Source organism: Stenella coeruleoalba (genome assembly GCF_951394435.1).
Source record: "Stenella coeruleoalba genome assembly, chromosome: 10".
In the NCBI taxonomy this organism is placed as follows: domain Eukaryota; kingdom Metazoa; phylum Chordata; class Mammalia; order Artiodactyla; family Delphinidae; genus Stenella; species Stenella coeruleoalba.
Genome location: NC_137156.1, coordinates 74508348 through 74529170, shown reverse-complemented (window position 1 = coordinate 74529170; position 20823 = coordinate 74508348). Strand labels below are relative to the sequence as shown.

Below are 20823 nucleotides of genomic sequence, written 5' to 3'. Positions count from 1 at the left end.
TGGGAGCTGAAATATCTTGAAGGAGCCTTTTAGCTGCATCATTGCCATATCCCTTCCTGTCCCTGAGTCTGATTATGAAATTAGGAGACATGTACAGAGAAAGGGAACTGGGATCACCCAGTTTTGTATTGTACCCACTTCAAAGCAAGACTTGCATCCTTGCCCAACAGAGTCATTAGCAGTTAGGGTTTATAAGTCAGTTTACAGCAGTGACATGTATGAGTCAGAATGCTGTGCCATGATTTGCTATTATTCAATTTAAATTGGCTATTGAATGAAATATTTGGGAGTAAAAACTTGGTAATTAGTTTTCAATAGTAAAAACTAAGGAATTGGATATTCAGAGTGAGTTCTACTACCCTACAATTATTTTTAACTGAATTTTTTCATTTACTTTTCTGTCTATTCATGTCAGCAGTCCTTACTACTTCAAAAAGTTTCCACTGATTATTTTTCTGTTTTCTAACACTTAAAAATCACTGTGAATGTGAATCTTTTATTTTAGTGTTCTTTTGTACTGCGTGTTTCATTGGATCTGTTTTATATAAACATGAGCAAACATGAAAGGGCCAGTCTATGTAGTCTATGTAAGAACTCGGTCACAAACCAAATAGGATTCTGTAACCATTTCTGTTCTCCAGAGACTGGAGTAAGTCATTGGGAATAAGGGGGTTAGGGACAGGTATAAAATACAATTATCAGTATAAAATTAAGAAAATGGAAATTTACCTGAACAGCAGGACTGTGATGCATAGAGAGTTATTTAAATGCCTCTAAAAGTAAATAGGCAGAGATCCATTCACTAGAGGCCTGAGTACAGGTGAAATTCTGGACGAATACTAATGAATGTATTATCAGGAGTATTTCTGCACCACTGTGAGTTTGTCTGGAGAACCTGTTAGTCCCCTTGCTTACTAATTCCTTTTTTGCTATGAAATAATAAAGCCTAAATCATAGAACTAAATTTCACTTGCAAATTGCTGGAAGTCTTATTTCTCCAGTGAGATCAAATATGTCTTATGACATGTTTTTCCTTCCACTGTTCTCCCAGCTGTTTTTTCTTATTACTGAAATGGTGATGCATTGATATTGGTTCAATTACCAAAGTATCTGAGTACATTCAAGTTCATGGGGCATCACAGATAGGCTAAGTGACTGTGATTATTAGACAGGGTGTTTGATTTAAATTAAAGGAACACTTCCAAGAGATTATTTATAGAGGAAGACAGTTTAAAGAATTCCCATCACCCATGTCATTAATATTTTAGGACCCATTAAAATAAGGAATATGTGGAAAATAAGGACTATGTGCCTTTTATGTACAGGCATCATTGCTACGCTGTTTTCTTCAGTTGGGGTCAGCACTATGGGTCCACATTATGGCTGAGAAAACCTTAACGCCAAACCCATTAGGTAAGGAAGTAACAGAAGCCCTCTAAATGCAGTTCAAAAATGTGTACCAAATTCCAAATTGTAAGAAAATGAAAATGTTAAGAATGATTTTCATATTAGAATTACACGGTTGTTAACCACATAAGAAAAATACTTTGAGGTGATATTCAAAAAGAGAATTTCTATCAGATATAATGAAATTTTCTCCCTTTATAGAACAAAGGAAAAACATCAAGTTCCATTGGAGGCAAGTGTTTAAAGCTTGCATGGAATGAAGCTGTTTACCTATGTTTTGAAAAAGGTAGTAACTTAAAGATTTCTTGCGGAGGGGGAAATTCAGATTTCATATTTTTGTCAGGTATTGGCATCACTTTTTTCAGTTCTCTGATTAATGCTTGAGGTTTTATTATACACTCAGGGAAAATGACCACCTTGACCTAAGATGTACATGTGTAATTCCAATAATGAAAATAGAGGACTTCCCTAGTGGCACAGTGGTTAAGAATCCGCCTGCCAATGCAGGGGACACCGGTTCGATCCCTGGCCCGGGAAGATCCCACATGCCACGGAGCAACTAAGCCTGTGTACCACAACTACTGAGCCTGCGCTCTAGAGCCCACGAGCTACAACTATGGAGCCTGCACACCACAACTACTGAAGCCCACGCACCTAGAGCCTGTGGTTCACAACAAGAGAAGCCACTGCAATGAGAAGCCTGTGCACCTCAACGAAGAGTAGCCCCCGCTCGCCGCAACTAGAGAAAGCCCGCACACAGCAATGAAGACCCAAAAAGAAAATAGAAGTTATCCTTGCAAACTTAGTAACATTGAGATATAAATATATATATTCTATATCTCCGGGTCTCCAGGTCATTGCTAATACTTGCTATACAGCATTAGTTCCAGGAGATGTCTTGTTTTGTTTTGTTGTATCTGGAAATAGCAAACTTTGTTAACAGTATAAAACTTCCACAAGGAGGAGGATTCCACACATGAACTTTAATTACGCCATAGATGCTGTCTAATCCAGTGACTGATAACCTGTGTTTTCTTACATATACCGCTTTGTTACTTGCTGGGTCTCCCAAACAGCCTTCGACTTTTTGTAAAATAAACCAGCCCCTTCTTACAGGTTGTTTCTCAGGAAAAAATTACAGTAATGAGAGTGCATGTGAAAGTACCTGTAAAGAGCATTATGCTGATTAGTACCTCACAAATGTTTTGTCTTTTACAGCCTGTCAACCAGGGTCGTCACTATCAGAAAGAAATGAATCCACCTTCTCCTTCTAACCCCCGGTAAGAATCATTAATAAGCTAAATTTTTTTTAAGATTATTTAGGAATTGACTGTGCATTTTTCTTGGTTTCATGAAATTGTTTTCCAAACTTCCAAAGGGCTTCCAAAGTTCTTTTCTATAGATGTTTTAATTCAGCCTACTTTTCTTAATCAGACTATGGTCTCATGGTTAATAGTGTAACTAGGTTTAAATAGCACTTCTGCCTTTTACTAGCTGTGGGACTTTGAGAAAATCATTTAAGTCAACGTAATTCAGGCATAATAATTACCTCGTAGTATTTTGGGGAGGATCATATGGACTAATAATACATGAAAAATCCTTAGCACAGTTCCTGTCACATAGCAAGCTCTCTTTAAGTGTTCATTTATTCAGTATTATTCTATTTTCATAGGTGTTTCATCTTAATAGGTCTTTGAAGTTTAGTACATTTTAGGCATGAATTTTTTTTGTATCACCTGGTGCCTTTACATTCATCAAGATAGCTAATATGAGTTCAAGTGGCCATTCTCTTTTTTCGTAATTTCAAAGTTCGTAATCTCAAAATTATTTTATTATTTCAAAAATGTCATTGACACGTGAGTCATTTGACAATATAGAAGAACCTTATTATATTAGGCTCATTAGAGATAAGTGAATCTGAATTCAAGTTTTGAAATATATGTAGTGTTATATGGCTTTCTAAAAATAGCTAAATAAGCTAGTTTATCAGTATAAGTCAATATCACTTTATTACTGTTTATTAAATACCAAGAATTTACTGAAAATCAGTCTATCTTGGGCTCCACCCACAGGATCTTAGTTATCATAAGATTATAATAACTAATTATCTAATTAGTTATTATAATAACTAATGCACCCCATTATCTAAATGCATCTCATTATCAAGCTCTCTCACCTGAGAGAGACAGGCAGAAGGAATTTGTTAAATAAGAATACAGGGCTGTATCCTGGAAGCCAAGGGCAACCAGGCCTCAGGAGGGATCTGAAACTAGGAACTAGAAAGCAGAGAGGCAGGCAGGCAGTATCCTCACCCCATCTCTGTTTGCTTCTTCCTATCTGCTCAATTCTTCTAAGCACCAGCTTTCTTTACTTCTCAGTCACATATAGCTGTCTTGAGTTTACATATTACATTTCAAAATACATGCTGAGGCTGACAGTCTATGTCTGAATCCCAGTTCCTACTTTCCAGGAGAAAGAATGTGATTGGCCTAGCTTGGGCCAAGTATCCACTTCTGGTCCAATCAGCAATGAAGAGCCAACCAACCAAGCCATGTAAAATTAACATGGCTACCAGGAAACCACATACGTGGTTTACAGGACTTTTAATGGGGTCCAGAATATTCATGACATAGGTAGAGTAAGTGTTCTTTATTAGTAATCTCTTCTACATGTTTCTGGTCTATATACTTGATCTGGTCATTCTTGCATGTTACCTAGTAGGAGGAATTGTCACTGTCATAATAAATATGATAAGGAGTTGAAAACTGAGATTGTAATTTCAGTGTATATAAAAAGGTGTTTAAACGTTCTTCAAAATAGTTATCTCTTGATATGCGTATATGTCTCTTGCAATCTTGCAGCTCATCTAGATTTGACCAATAAAGTCTTTATCTATATATGAATAAGCTTTCAAGGTAATTGGAAATCCAACTTTGGTCCAAATTATAACAGTCACGACTTGTAAGCTGAGTAAATGAAAGTGATGGAAAGTGATGTTAGAAAGTGGAGCATTTTGTTTCAATAAAAGGAAAATGGGGACCTAATTTTCATCCTACTTCTGCTACTAACCCAGTGTATGATCTCAGACAAGCCTCTCAAACTGTTCAGACCTAATAATAAGAACACCCTCATGTGTAAAGGAAACGATTTCAGTTACAACAAGCTCTCTGAGGTCACTTACAGATTTATGATTTTGTGACTTTGATGAGACTCATTATAGACTTTCCATATGAAAACCAGTTCCACTATTAAGGGGAACACTGCCCTATATAGGAAACATACCTCATATTATTCGATTAACTAATTAATGTTTAGATGTGGTAGTATTGGATTTTAAATCTCTTTTAAAATTTGATTCCCAAAGATAGAACATAAGAAAATTCACCAGCTAAACAGACAGCATATTTTATTTAACCAATTAAATGTTCATTCATTTATGAAAAATTAATCTACATTTTCACATAATAAAATTAAAAGCCAGATTTCAAAGCAAAAAATAAAATGCTGCCAACACCATTTTCCAGCAGGTTATCCACCAGTTTCCTAGAAAATTATTATATGGCTGTTCAGAAAATCTGCAGATTACATGGCTTAGCTCTTGGCTCGTAAATCCAGTAGCTTGGAGAATTGGCAGAAAGGCATTATTGGACCATAAATAAAGAAGATGATAAAATTATGAGGTCAGCATGGATCATCATATAAAAATGGGATAAACTGAATCATGTAATACATGTGATTTAATTTAAAATTGAGAGATATGATTCTTCTTAAGAGTTGTATTATATTTCTTATAAATAGTATCCCATGCTTTAGATCCTACAATACAGAACTTTAAAATTAAACTTTGAAGTTAAAAGATACTAATAATGACTATTGAAAAAATAAGAAATGAAAAGGTAAGTCTCTAAGTCTACCCCCTTGGATAAACAAGCATCTCGCCTGAACCTTGTTGAAAGTTTGGTGTGCAGAAGCTCTGAGCAACACATGAGAAGCAGGAAGGCTCTAGATTTCCTGAATTAAGTGTTGTTGTGATCAAAATAATGCAAACATGACGGGGATTGGGGACATGTGTGTGCAGGTCCTCCAAGAGGAGAGTATGATGGTGCCCTTTGGGAGGTGAAATGGCCACGTTAGCGTCAGTGAAATATCTGCAACTACTCCAGAGACCTAAGAACATAAGATTTGTAAATTATATGTACTCATACCCACATATGTACATATTTAGAGAGTCAGCTTTCAGTTAGCTTTATTAATATAACAGAATAACCAGTATCCCCAAGCTTTATTAATATAACAGAATAACCAATATGCCCAGTATTTTATTTACATTTTATTCTGGAAAGGTTTTTATTTCTGTACCATAATTACCTTCTTAGTTTTATATACTGATGAGTAAAGTTAAAGATAGTATGCAGTCCACGAAGCAGACAAATTCGTGTTTTGAAAAGTTATCTCTAGGGTAAAAATGGCTAAAACTCTGCATATATTCATATAGTGGTTTCCTTAGAGTAAAAGAGTTCACTTGCACTCAGAGGGCAATGCTTGATATTGGACGGAGGGTGGGATACAATATTAGTCATTTCCTGAGAAGTTTGCAATCTGGGGATTGAAATACACATGGTTCACCAAATCATATTCCCTTGTGTGTCTAGATTTGCAACAAAGCCATTTCCCCTTGCTTTGGTAGGCATGGGGGACGGGGGTGATATTTCCCACTATTTTTGCCTAACATTCTGATGGACACTTAGCATCTCAGTTGCTGGGGCCCTTGCTTCCATTGTTCACCCACACTGCGTCGTGGGGCACTGACAGCTTGTATGACAATGTGCAGAAATGGCTAACATAATCTAATACAATTTAAAGGAGTGTTGGGAGGAGGAAACAATTTCACAGTTCATTCATGTTGAGTAATGTTTCCTAGCATGTAAACTTACATGCTGCCAAACCGAGCAAAATGGATGCCGTTCACAGTCTTCAGTCATTTATTTTAAAATGCCGTCTATTGGTTTGCAGGGTTTAGAGCTGTCCCTTAGGCACATCTACGTATGTGTTCATGTAGATTCTTCAGAACAGCTCAAGATATTTTTGCTCAGGAACAGGTTTTATAAAGTAAGCTGTGATTACATTCTGGTTGTCTGTTCATATGGATGGAGTCGATAACCAGTCTTGCGTTTCAAATGATGATTACGCTTGCTATTTTTATAACTCATTGGTAAATTAAGGGGGGAGGAGGGAAGGTGGTCAAAGGCTCTGTAAGGTTCCAAATGTTTATGGAAATAAACAATATAGAAAATAATTCTAGACTGACCAAACAGTCATGAACGGCATGGTTTTCTTTCTAACCTGTTTGCTTTATGATTTAACATTTATCCATAATTTTTTAAAATGTCCTGCAGATTGTGTTAGGGCTTGAATCCTTTGCAGCCTTGCCACATGTTTGTGCGATATGAACATACTTATAACTATCATTATCCGATAAATCCCTGTAGACTTTGACAGATGATTAATAATCACTGACCTCGATTCACACTGGCTCAGCCGGCCTGACCGAGGCGAGCTGGCCTGTCACTGTAACCTACAGGCACTGCTCTGGACTGATCACGGTGGCTTCATTTATCTTTTCTCTCCAACAGTCAGGAGATGAGCTTCTCTTCTATTGCTTAAGGTTTTTTTCCCCCACCAACACAAGAGAGAGAAAATGTATAAACAAAATTAAATACAGAACTTGTATGTCATTTTCATCTTCAAATGATTAAGTTTGGATGATTTTAAAACAAGTCATATTTTTAACAAATATTCCTCCTTAGACCAAAGCACAACAGAGGTTTTCCTGATTAACTGTGCACACAGTTTCTCTAAATGTACTGTTGTTGTTTTCTACTACCTATATTTTGGCATTAAATCTTAATGATTTGTTTGTAAAACCAAAGGCATCAGTTTTTACTTTCATCATTTCTATTGTTAGGTTTACCGAGGAAAAGCTATCCATATTGGTGCCTCTCGTTTCATAATCCCCTTCCCACAAATTCACACCTGCTCATTGTAGGGAAGTGACTTTCCATACTCAGATTCCTCAGGTCTGATATAAGGTCCTTGACTGAGGACCTGTCATGCTGTTTTCCAGGTTCCCTGGGGACAGAATGGTGTCTCTCCTCCCTGTGATGCTCAGCACAGCCTGGCTTGGGTAGGGGCTCCATCAGAATGTGAGCTGAGGGAGGGAGCAGGGAGGTATGCCCACATACCATGGAGAAATGAAAATCTTCATCCTAAATATTAACCAGTTAAGTTTCAAATATTTTCCTACATCCTTGCAAGAGTTTCCCCCTTCCTTTTCTGAAAATGGAAGGACAATGGTATTGCTTTATCCACTACCAGGATAAAATTGTGTTTTGTGAAAGGCCCTTGTTTGGACAGAGTTTAAATCTGATTTTCATGTATGTTCCACTCCCTGCCAACCCAGAGATCCATAGACACTGGTAACCATTAGAATGGCCCTAATCTTTAATACATAATATAATATGTATTATTTATACAATCTCTTTAATAATAGCTTCCAATACCTTCTATATTCTAATGACTCTCAAAATTATATGTCCAATCCTGACCCTCCTCTGAATTTCAGACTCATCTCTCCAAGCTGCCAATTTGACAGATATCCAATCCACTTGGATCTCTAATGTATACCTCAAATCCATTGCCAAACATAACTTGGTTCTCTCTCCCTCTACACACATCTGTTCTTTCTTCAGTTTTCTCCATCTCAAAAATGCCACCATCATCGCCCTTTTACTCAAGTCAGAAACCAAGAGCATTCCCTGGTTTCTCTCTCTAACCCACCCACGTCCAGCCTCGGAAAGTTGTACTGGTACACCCTCCAACCATAGTATATGCCAGGTCCAGCCAGTGCTGTCTCTTTACTGCTACAATCCTAGCCATGTTGCCATCATCCCTCACCTGAACAAATACCATAGCTTTCCACCTGCTTTCTCTGCTCCTTTGGCCCCTACAGTCTATTCTCCACTCAGCAACCAGAGTGGTATTGATACACCTAAACGGACCTGAAGCGTCCCCCCGTGTAAAACTTCCTAAAGGTTTCCCTCTGCTCTTAGGGTCAAGTCGTGCTCCTTATCCTGAATGCCCACCACTCAGACCGTGTTCTGTACCATTGTGCACCTTGCTCACTATGGGTCAAATACCACCATCCTGCCTCATTTTCTCAGATACTCCAGGCTTGGTTTCACCATAAGAGCTTTGCATGAGATGGCCCCTCCGCCTGGCATTCCCTACCCTAGAAAGGACATAGCAGCCTCTTCCTGTCTTTCAGGTCTCCATCTAAATGTCGTCTCCTCAGAGAGCCCCTTTCTTAGCATCCAACCTGAAGTAGCCCCAGGCAGCCTCATTACATTATCTTTTTCGTTTTTACCATAGTACATTTCACTACCTGATATTTACTTGCTTGTTTCTTGTTGTCTACACACACACACACACACACACACACACACACACACACACACACACACACACACACACACACACACACACACACCCCTACAGCATATGCTAGAATGTAAACTTCATGAACATAGGGCCTTTATCTCTCTTGCTCACTATATCCCTAGCTCCTCAAACAGTGCCAGGCACAAAGGAGACACTCAAGAAATGTGTGCTGAATTCATTAAATCTCACCTCACAAAAATGACTTTTCCTTATCTCTCTACACTAGCTACATCGTTGCGTACTTAACTGTTAGCTGGAACCCAGGAGCACCTGTATACTTTTCTCCCTTGAGGGTGTCTGGAACCTGGCCCTGTTCCCACTTGTAATAAATGAAATCTCTTTCATGAATTTGTTTTAAATGATCCCTCAGAAGATATGCACAATCTAAAGTGTCTGGCAAATGTATCATTTTAAAACTTTAGAGACTTTTGTATTGAATTTGAGAATTTTCTCTGTATTCTTACTGGAAGTTGCTTATCCGTATTTGCCTATTCATGCCCATTTCATGGAGTGAGGGTGCCAACGGCTAGAAATCTGCTTGGGTTGGCACTGCTGTCGAATGTGTACTTACCCTCACCAATTAACAGAATCTGGATAAGCAAATGGAAATGAAGAAAAAAAAGTATATATGTATACAGAGAGAGAAAGAGAGAGGACGAATCTGAGCCTATGGTGCAGGTACCCTCTTGACCCAAGTGACTCCCTGCCCTTCATGCTTCTAGAGGGGTCCTCAGTTCAGTGGTCTAAACTTCACAACAGACTGTAAAAACACCTGTACAAAGAGACTCAGCTGGGCCCCTTTCCTCCCCAGTCTACAGCAAAGGCCAGGCTTTAGCCTGTCTAGCCCTGCCCCAGTGAAAACCCAAGCTAAAGTCACCCTTGGTAGCAAATGGAATCCCTGGGGAATCATCCTGCTTCTCACCTCTGACCACTCTGAACCTAGGCCCCCACCCTACACAACTTTAGGACCACCACTCTCCTTGGGTTTCAGAGGACCCAGCAATTACCAACAGGGTCAGACAGCTGGCAGTCCCTGCCCCATCCCTTCTCCTTCCTCCTCTGCTCTTGGCACTTGGCCTACCCAGCCCATTTTCAGTCCTGGTTTGATCATTTATTCTACCAGGGCCTATTAGCTCAAGAGTGCATACCTGCTCAAATCACCCTGCCCCAGGCCCTAAGTACTTGTCACCCCAGAGAACTGGGTACCACCCCTACCCACTGGACCACTATTTCTTTGTATTCACCCTCTCCACTTGTTCATTCTGGCCCTGGCTGCCTGGGCACCCGCCGGTCCCCTCTGCAGCTTCTCGATTGAGTTGCCTGCGTGCTCTCTGACCAGGTCTGTCAGGCCACTGGGGCTTAGGTCTTCAACCCGAGTCTCCTAATTTTCCAGCTGTACTCCATGAGAGAGTCTTCTGCCGTTAGGGCTGAGGATATACTCATCAATATTTTAGGTATTGTTATGTTTTCCAAAATTACAAATTCACAAAACCCATTTGCACAAGAGTTTCAGAACAACAGATTGCATCTTCTCCTCCCACCTCCCCCAGGCTTCTACGTTCGAAATGATGGGTCCCTGAAGAATCTTAGCACTTTTAACTAGCAAAATGTGGGGCTCCTGCGATTACCCAGGCCTCCCCATTCACTGTTATCCATCCATATGATGAACTCAGATTATCTTTGGCCCAGGGTCCCGTGGAAAGAAGGTAACTACTAAAACAGTTATTTACCATTCCAACTTTTTACAGTTTCAGCTTTTAATTAAAAGATTCAGCTTCCTCTTCTAGAGTAATGAGCACCTTTTAAAAAAAAATCGAAGTACTAATTCTAGTTTCTAACATTCACCTCTATTCTGTCTGAGGGGGAGAAGGGAGGAATGCAGGCTGAGGTCCAGGATAATGACGTGAACCTAAGATATGGAAGACCATGATTATGGTTAGATGGCCACAGCCAGTCACATCCGTAGACTCACTGCCTCACCACTCACTTTGTAACCTAACGCAGAATAGCTTCCCTGGTTGTTTAAACACGAAATGAATGAGAGTGTGTTGCAGTTCATACCTTCAGTAACATTTAGTGAGTATTTTGAAGCACCTACTATGTGCAAAGCACCGTGGAGAGATGACTTTAACATTCCCCCTGCGAGCTTGCAGTCTCCCAGCACAGGCAGTCCACACCCTGCATATCAACAAGGCTGTGTGTGAATGCTTTAAGAAAGGTGCCTCGGGGTGTGGGAGCATGGACCAAGCCTGGCACACAGAAATCACAGCCTTTTCCAAACCCAGTACCCACTCACAAACTCTGCTTTTGTTGGCAGTTGGTTCTACTTCTTCCCTATAATTCTTTTGTTTCTCTTGTTAATGAAAAACATTACATTCTGAAATTGATTAAAGTTAGAACACATAATTTTTCGCTCTAGCAATATATTATGTTTACCGGAGTTTACAGCTTCATATTTTGCTGTTCATTACCTCATAAAAACCCACTCGGTATAATAAATATCATACAAGTCAAACGTCCAGCCTAATTTTAAAATTTCTTGAAGGAGAAAAGGCAAACAACTTTTAGCTCATTTGATTGGATTAACACTAACATTATTGTTCTATTGACTCTTGTCCATTGATTTTTAAAAGCCTTTAGCTCCCTTGCCATTCAGTAAAGACAAATCAGATGCACTTTGGTGCTTAGGACAAGAAAATGCTGTTGGGTATTGGGTGTATGCATGGAAGAAAATTATATATGTGCTGAAACAAGACTGGTTAGAAGGCAGTTTCTCATATTTCACGGTAAACGACTTGTGTGCTTTTGACTTTTGAGGCAATAGTGTCCTTTGTTTTATTATGTGAAAGCTTGGATTAGTAACAAGTGAAGCTAAATGGTGACTTGTAGATAATGAACTTTATGGCTTAAGATGAAAGGAAATTAGCTAGAATTTTACATATTCTCATGTTTTTCAGTTCTTAATTCTCTTTATTTGCAGGACTTATAGACTAATAAGCAACTGAATTAAAGCAAGAAATGAGGGGAGGGTAAAATATCTTCTGTTGAATTAATAGTGAACAGTTTTTAAACAGCAGAACCATTTGTATTATCAAAATAACAAGAAACCTGAGATCTGGCCTGGCCTGAGGTTAATCAAACTCATGATAAAAATGAAGCTCTCAGCTTCAATAAAATCACAGTGTGGCTTTCAATTAAGTAGTGATGTTTATGCTAATGAAGTCCTGTCTTTGAGGGGGGCAATTCATCCTAAACTACTGGATGAATGGCTTTTTTTTTTTTTTTTCCATATCTTTTTCTGTACATCAAGGGTTTGGAGGTAGAAAGAGAGAATCTATTCACTGGCCACTAGTATTGCAAGAAAATTCCATTTTGGTCAGTGTTTTGACTTGGTGAAGGGTGCAATTACTTTGTATTTTACTATTTGCCCTCTTCCGACCTTTTTCACAGTACTTTTATTGAAACCTGAAATTGCCTTCATTTTGGAAATACTATCAAGTCACATTAAGAATCCAGAAAGTTTTGGTTTCTCCTGCTGAAATAATGGAAGAAATGGGAAACAAACAAGAACACCACCCTTGTGGCATTCTCTAAATTTGCTTGTGATATTTTAAATTTCAGTGCTAGCCAAAAAGAAACATACAGCAAGGCATACCGTAAATGAAGATATTATGTATTAGAGAAGGAATGAATCTGTCACTTTGACGGATTGTGAGGCAAAGAGCAGATTAACAGATTACTCATAGTCAGAAGGCAGCTCAGCTTGAAAAATGTGCAGGAAATGATAAGTGCGGGTTTGTGCTGATTTAATGATATTTTTAAACTACAATAACACTGTGGTGGTATAATATAATAAAGCACTTTGCTTGCATTTTTAAATCATCAACATATTTCCAGTTTGACCTTAAGAAACATTTTGGACCATTCTCTATTAAAATATGTAGCTTTCGAATTAGCAAAAAAAGTACCATCTAAAATATCACAGCAACGACCTTACAGGAAATATTGTTGGCTTTTAAAATCAGTTATTTCCTAAACTAGCATTTATGATACAAATTTTAATTATGTTTCAAGCACCCTAACAGCACATGTACTTTCTCTTTGGGCATTTAAATCACTTACAACAAGAAATTGTTATCTTCTAACAACCATTTCCAGTGAAATGCTTCATAGATGGCACTGATATGCCTTCATATTTCCATTGCAGGTTTTTAGTTTTGTGGTTAAGATCATGGAGTACTTATGAATAAAAGTATTATATCTACCCACAGATAGTAGATAAAAGTAGTTCAAATTTGAATTGAGTACTCTGAGTCATAGCAATACATAAGATAAATAACTTGCTTTATTTTATATTATTACAAATATGTGTCAGAAAGCAAAACTTTTTACGAGGTTTATATTTTTATATAAAATAAAATTGGAATTTGAATATCTTACTCTTAGTTAATTTGACAGTGATGGACTGCCATTGTCAAGAATTTGCCGAGTAAAATTTCTATAATGCACTTAAATGGTTTTTACTCTAGCATCTTCATATTCAAAATCTAATGTAAGGCTTCACTTGTTTCATATTATCTTCTCTCAGCTCACCAATGATAGCTTTTTTTACATAATTAGGTACAGTGTAACTTGTAAGGGAGTAAAATATATTTTCTATCTGAACACTTGTATCTAACCCAAGTGCAAATAAATATACCAATATTGCATGCCCAGGGCTTGAATCCCAGATATGATTATGGCTCACGTTATGTTTTACATATATAGTGAAGACTTTCATTCATCATGTTTTGTACATTTCCCCTCTTCTAATGTTAATACTCTCAACTTGGGGTAAATAAAAAAGCTAATGTAAAAATGTAGTCAGTATTCTTCTTGAAAGAAATTCTGAAATGTATTGAGCAAAAGTTGTTTGCATGATTTCTGGTCTCCTTGCATATTTATGGTCTGCAGTAGTTACTAACACAATTTGCCAGATAGTCCCAGCTGTTTCAACCCCAAGCACATTGTTGGATTGCATTTCTAAGTCCACTTGGTTTTGTGTGGACCCAATTAGCCCAACTAGTTCTAGCCAATGAATTGTGAGAAAGATGGCTTATGTTGTTACTTGGGTGGAACATTTAATTGCAGGAATGAAACCCTCCAGAGTTCTCTTTTCCTCTGACACCTACCAGAAACGTTCAAGATGGTGGTGGTTTTGTCAGCCTGGGTGCTGAATGACCATGATAAACAGAGTTCTCCTGCTCATCTGTTATGGACATTTAACACGAGCAAAAAATAAGCCTTTGTTGTTTTTAAGCCACTGAGATTTGGGGATTGCTTGTTAGCATATACTTTCATATTTGAAGATTTAGAAATTGGTTAAAATTGTTGAGCTCAGTATGTGACTCATTGGCATATAGTAGAATAAGTGGTTTTAGGAAGCGATATAGTATTCTGGTTAAAAGCACAGTCAATGGAATTAAAATGCCAGATCTGTATCCTTTATTTCTCTAAACCTCAATTAGTTTATCTAAAATAGAGGTTATATTTTACTACCTACTTTATAGTGTCATTGTAAGGATTAAATGAGATAATATGTGTAAAGAGTTTGGGGCAGGGACTGGCACATGTATTTTCATTAAATGGTAGAAAGTGGTGGTAAGGATATCATTAGGAATGTTAGGAATAAAGTTTCCCAAAAAATATCACACTTTGAGAGAATCAGACACTCCTAGAGAGTTTGGAGATTATCAAGACGATTTAACCCAACATCTCTTCAAGAGTCATCTCTGCACATTTTTGCCAAGGAAGCAGGCTCAGTGCAACATAAGGCAGTGTTTTTCATTACTGAGCATTCCTTATACTGAGCTGACATAGGCTTCCCTATAACTTCTCCCCACATGATACCCCTTGAAATTTTTGAATATTGCTTTTTTGTTGTTTAATTTTCTCCTCCAGCCTCTAACTTTTCCAGTCTCAAGCCCACTTTGCCATTCCTGATCCTGGCATAGTCTTAATTGCCTTCCTTTGGACGTCTTTGAGTTTTTCAAATTGAGATCCTCTAAATTGAATAAAATCACCGAGTAGTCCGGACTACAGTTTGGCCATTGACTAGGACACTGTGTGTATTACTGTAGCTTGAATCATTTTTTTAGTCCCCATATCCCTCTAGTGGCTTATCTTTGGCTTTTGGTCACCTAAAACTATCACCGTCTTTCTCCTGGACCATTGATGCAGCCTCCTAAGTAGAATCCCAGCATCCACATGTGCTTTTTCACCACAACCCATACCCATTCCCTACAGAGTGGTCAGAGTAACCTTTTCTAAACACACATCTGACTGTGACACCCCCGTATTAAATCCCTTCAATGACTTTCCATTGCTCATAGGGTAAAAATCAAACTCGTTCAATGGCCTGCGAGGCTTGAGCGGCTTGGCCCATGCCTGCTGGGCCAGTCTGATTTCGTACCATTTTCCTTCTGGAGATCTGTGCTTTAGGTACACTGGCCTCCTTTCCTTTTCTCGAATGTGCCTGCCTCAGGGCCTTTGCCTACTGTTCCCTCTTCCTAGAATGCTTTCTCCTACCTTGCCTTCCACCTTGACTGGTTAATACCTGTTCATGCATTAGATTTTCTTTCAAGTGACACTTCCCCTAGGGAACCTTCAAGTCCCTATCCCTGTGTTCTCATAGCACCTTTTAACTTCACAAAACTTATACATTTTTGTGTGATTATCTGACTGATTTTGGTCTCAGGCTCCACCCTGTAAGCTCTAAGAAGGTAGTAACTCTATTTTTGCTCACCATTTCATTTCATGCTAGGATCTGACACAAAACTGGATCTTGGTAAATACTTGTGAAAGAGATATTGCTGTCTGAACCACTTTTCTTGACTATCAAAATCATGCTGAATCTCAAATCTGCCATCTAACCTATTCTCTCTCTCGGCTCAAGGTCTTCCATAAATTTGAAAAGTATGTTCACCGTCCCTGCAGAACATTTATTACAGATATATGTAACATATGTACAAAATATGTACAAAAATAGATCATAGCTGAATATAAAGTCCTTTGGTCCGCCATTAATGATCTTCCACCAGGTTAATATTGATCAACAGCTGATATAACGTGATACGATTATAGGGAAGGAAAAAATCCTTTTTTCTTCTACCCTCATAGATTCTGCCCTGAAAATTAAACTGACAAAAGACAGATTTACAAAAGGAAAGCATACAAATTTTATTTATGTGTGCAGTGCACATACACAGGGGAGAAACTCAGTGATGAGTAACTCAAACGGGTGGTTAGAACTTGGAGCTTTTATGTATATATATCATCTTAACAAAGAACAGTAAATTTGAAGACGAGTGACAAGACAAAGGAAAAGGGGTTTAGGCTTTTAGGAATGGCAAAATGGGAGGGTACATATATGGGGGAAAATAATGGAAGATAAGGCTTTGTTTTAGTAAAGTTTGTTACGTAGATTCTTCTCAGTGCTCTCTCTGGCCTGATAAGAGTCTCTGGTGATTAAGTCATACCCTGTACCAGCAAGGGCACCTTCCTCACAGTAAATTTCATGTCCTACTTTTAAGTAGAAAGGGGGAGATCAGAGAACCCTTCCTGAGTCTGTTGTTTCTCAAATGTCTTGAGCTCAAAATAATCAAAATGCCAAAACAACATCTTTTGGGTGGTATGTTTGGAACCCCTACATGATGAATCTAAATTATTTAAATTTACAAACAGGCCAATATTGTCATGCTGTTAATACATGATAATTCATTCACTAGCATATGATTTCTGGGATGTTATGATTCACACTCATGTGCAGCTATCCCACATCCTTTGTCCATGGCAGACACTGCTAGTGGGTCACAATCCTCTTGCCCCTGGGCCCCATCATAAACTTAAAATCCTTCTTAGTAAGGTACTCCAGACAATACCATCACTCACAATTAGCATGGGATTTATGATCCATTTGTCTTCTTTGAACTAGAATTTCCATTATTCCTTTAGTCAGCTAGATTATCGAGTGGAATTTATTCCTAGCCTTACCTAACTCTGAAATTATCACCTTACCAATATCTCGTACTCTAAAAGTAATCCTCCATCTTCTGTAAAACCTTCCTTGACTGAAGTGAGATTAGGACTGCTTCTTCTCCACAGCCCTGACTCTGTTCTCCACATCAACCATGATTAAAATCCTACAACATTAAATGACAAGCATGATATATATATTTTTAATTATTTATTTATTTTTTGGCTATGTTGGGTCTTCGTTGCTGTACGCGGGCCTTCTCTAGTTGCGGCGAGTGGGGGCGACTCTTCCTTGCAGTGCATGGGCTTCTCATTGCGGTGGCTTCTCTTGTTGTGGAGCACGGGCTCTAGGCGCGCGGGCTTCAGTAGTTGTGGCTCGCAGGCTCTAGAGCGCAGGCTTAGTACTTGTGGCACAGGCTTAGTTGCTCCACGGCCTGTGGGATCTTCCCAGATCAGGCCTCGAACCCGTGTCCCCTGCATTGGCAGGCGGATTCTTATTCTATATTTTTAAATTAATTAACATGAGTTCTGCCTGTAATAATGGCACACTTGGTTGTTTCACACTGAACTTCCTTCTGAGAACAACCAGAAAAGCCAGACAAAATATGAGAATCATCTGATTGAAGCCGTTGGAGAACTTCCAAGGCAGTGAGAATTTACGGAGCCTTGCTCCAAAAGAGAAGGGAAGCCAGGAAAGGCAGCCTGCATGTTATGACACTTTTCTCAGGAAAATTCCACTTCAGAAAGTAGTAGCTGAGAGGCTGAGGAGCTGAACATAGCCTTCAACAGCCTCATGGGCTTGGGGGACAAAACTTGGAATTCAGGACCTATGAAGAGAAGAGGCCATAGTAAGCTCCAAAGTGCTACACCCTAGATCGCAAAATTAACCAGAAATAGACCAGCTCTCTGGAAGACTCAATACACATTTATTTTGAACCATTCTACTTGCTGATAGCCCTCTGACCCTACCCTAGTTGCCTGCCAGAAGCAAAGCAATCACATCTAGAGGAAGAAAACAATTGAAATAGAATGTGAGCCCCATGTATAATTTAAAATTTTCTAGTAACCCATTTAAAAATTTTAAAACAGGTAAAATTAATTTTAATAATGTATTTTATTTAACCCAGTATATTCAAAATATTATCTTTCAGCATGTAATTGTAGAGGAAATCGTTTTCACTACCAGCTTAGGTTTGAGTGATGGGATCAGGCAGCTGTGAATTAACTGACAGCAGATTAACAGGAGAAAAGGTTTATTACACATGCATGTAGAAGCATTCAATAAGGAATGGCTCTCTGAACGGCCAGGGGTAAAGGTTTATATAGCAGCTTAAAAAGGGGGGATTCGGGAGTGAGTAGGGCTTCATGGGGAAAGGATTGAAGGATCTGATAAGGCTTTGTTTACACAGTTTTAGTCGCTTGAGGTCAGTTGCCTCCTTGACTGGAGACTTTCCCAGAGTTGGGGGTTTGTAGCAGCTGATTCTTGAAAAGCTCTGCTTTAGTCACATAAGGGAAATTCAGATAAGATTTATTTCTGCATCTGTCCATATGTTTTCAATTTAAAGCAGTCTTTATGCCATTCTGGTTGTTTGTTGTTCCCTTCACAATCAGTATAAAATATTGTATTAATGAAATACCTTACATTCTTTATTTCATATTAAGTCCTTGAAATCCAGTGTGTCTCTATGACATAAATCACAGCAAGATCCTTTTTGACCCACCTCCTAGAGAAATGGAAATAAAAGCAAAAATAAACAAATGGGACCTAATGAAACTTCAAAGCTTTTGCACAGCAAAGGAAACCATAAACAAGATGAAAAGACAACCCTCAGAATGGGAGAAAATATTTGCAAATGAAGCAACTGACAGAGGCTTAACCTCCAAAATTTACAAGCAGCTCATGCAGCTCAATAACAAAAAAACAAACAACCCAATCCAAAAATGGGCAGAAGACCTTAATAGACATTTCTCCAAAGAAGATAAACAGATTGCCAACAAACACATGAAAGGATGCTCAACATCACTAATCATTAGAGAAATGCAAATCAAAACTACAATGAGGGGCTTCCCTGGTGGCGCAGTGGTTGAGAGTCCACCTGCCGAAGCAGGGGACACGGGTTCGTGCCCCAGTCCGAGAAGATCCCACGTGCCGCGGAGCGGCTGGGCCCATGAGCCATGGCCGCTGAGCCTGCGCGTCCGGAGCCTGTGCTCCGCAATGGGAGAGGCCACAACAGTGAGAGGCCCGCGTACCAAAAAAAAAAAAAAAAAAACTACAATGAGGTATCACCTCACACCAGTCAGAATGGCCATCATCAAAAAACCTACAAACAATAAATGCTGGAGAGGGTGTGGAGAAAAGGGAACCCTCTTGCGCTGTTGGTGGGAATGTAAATTGATAAAGCCACTATGGAGAACAGTATGGAGGTTCCTTAAACTAAAAATAGAACTACCATATGACCCAGCAATGGCTCTCTGAACAGCCAGGGGTAAGGGTTTATATAGCAGCTTAATAAGGGGGAATTCGGGAGTGAGTAGGGCTTCATTGGGAAAGGATTGAAGGATCTGATAAGGCTTTGTTTACACAGTTTTAGTCGCTTGAGGTCAGTTGCCTCCCACTACTGGGCATATACCCTGAGAAAACCGTAATTCAAAAAGAATCATGTACCACAATGTTCCTTGCAGCACTCTTCACGATAACCAGGACATGGAAGCAACCTAAGTGTCCATCAACAGATGAATGGATAAAGAAGATGTGGCACATACATACAATGGAATATTACTCAGCCATAAAAAGAAACGAAATTGTGTTATTTATAGTGAGGTGGATGGACCTAGAGACTGTCATACAGAGTGAAATAAGTCAGAAAGAGAAAAACAAATACCGTATGCTAACACATATATATGGAATCTGAAAAAAAAATGGTTATGAAGAACCTAGGGGCAGGACAGGAATAAAGACGCAGATGTAGAGAATGGACTTGAGGACATGGGGAAGGGTAAGCTGGGACGAAGTGAGAGAGTGGCATGGACATATATACACTACCAAATGTAAAACCGATAGCTAGTGGGAAACAGCCGCATAGCACAGGGAGATCAGCTCAGTTTTTTGTGACCACCTAGAGGGGTGGGATAGGGAGGGTGGGAGGGAGATGCAAGAGGGAGGAGATATGGGGATTTATGTATATGTATAGCTGATTCACTTTGTTATAAAGCAGAAACTAACACAGCATTGTTAAGCAATTATACTCCAATAAAGATGTAAAAAAAAATAATGTAGGATCCACAATAAAAAATAAATAAAAAATAAAATGGCTTAGAAATGTTAAAAAAAAAAAGAAAAAAAGAAATCCAGTGTGTGTTTTATATTCACAGCACATTTCAGTTCAGACTAGCTCCATTTCGAGTGCTCAGTAGCCACCTGTGGCTAGTGACTACCATATTGAGCAATGAAATTCTAGAAAACAACTTTGAAGAGTAGCATCATGACCTTGGAGTAGGAAAAGGTTTTATAAACAGGTCTCAAGTTTCAGTAACCATAAAGGAAAAATTTTAAAAATATTAAAAATATTAAAAAAATATTAAAAATATTAAAATATTATAAAAATATTAAAAGTAGAAACGTATTAAAGGACACTACTTAAGAAAATAAAAAGGCATGCCACGGAGTGGAAGAAGATATTGCCAACACAGGAGGGGCTCCAGAGTATATATGTCTAGAGTATATGAAGAGCAACAAATCAGTAAGAAAAAGGAAGCAATTCAAAAGAAAGCAAAAATGGCCAAGAGACCTGAACAGGCATTTCACAAAAGAAGATATCCAAATAGCCAGTAAACGTAGGAAAATGTGCACAAACTCACTACAAATCAGATAAATGCAAATTAAAAATGTCCTGTGATCCCACTACA

General features: G+C 38.7%; 1 protein-coding gene across 4 annotated transcripts in view; it reads left to right on the top strand.

Moving 5' to 3' along the window:
* The window catches only part of CFAP20DC (CFAP20 domain containing), a 267456-nt gene that overhangs the window by 214055 nt on the left and 32578 nt on the right, over positions 1–20823 (top strand). For all 4 annotated transcript variants that reach the window (XM_079935811.1, XM_079935812.1, XM_079935814.1 and 1 more), the window contains one exon: positions 2626–2687. In XM_079935811.1, coding sequence (XP_079791937.1) covers positions 2626–2687 — 62 coding nt within the window. The remainder of the gene's footprint in view (positions 1–2625; positions 2688–20823) is intronic.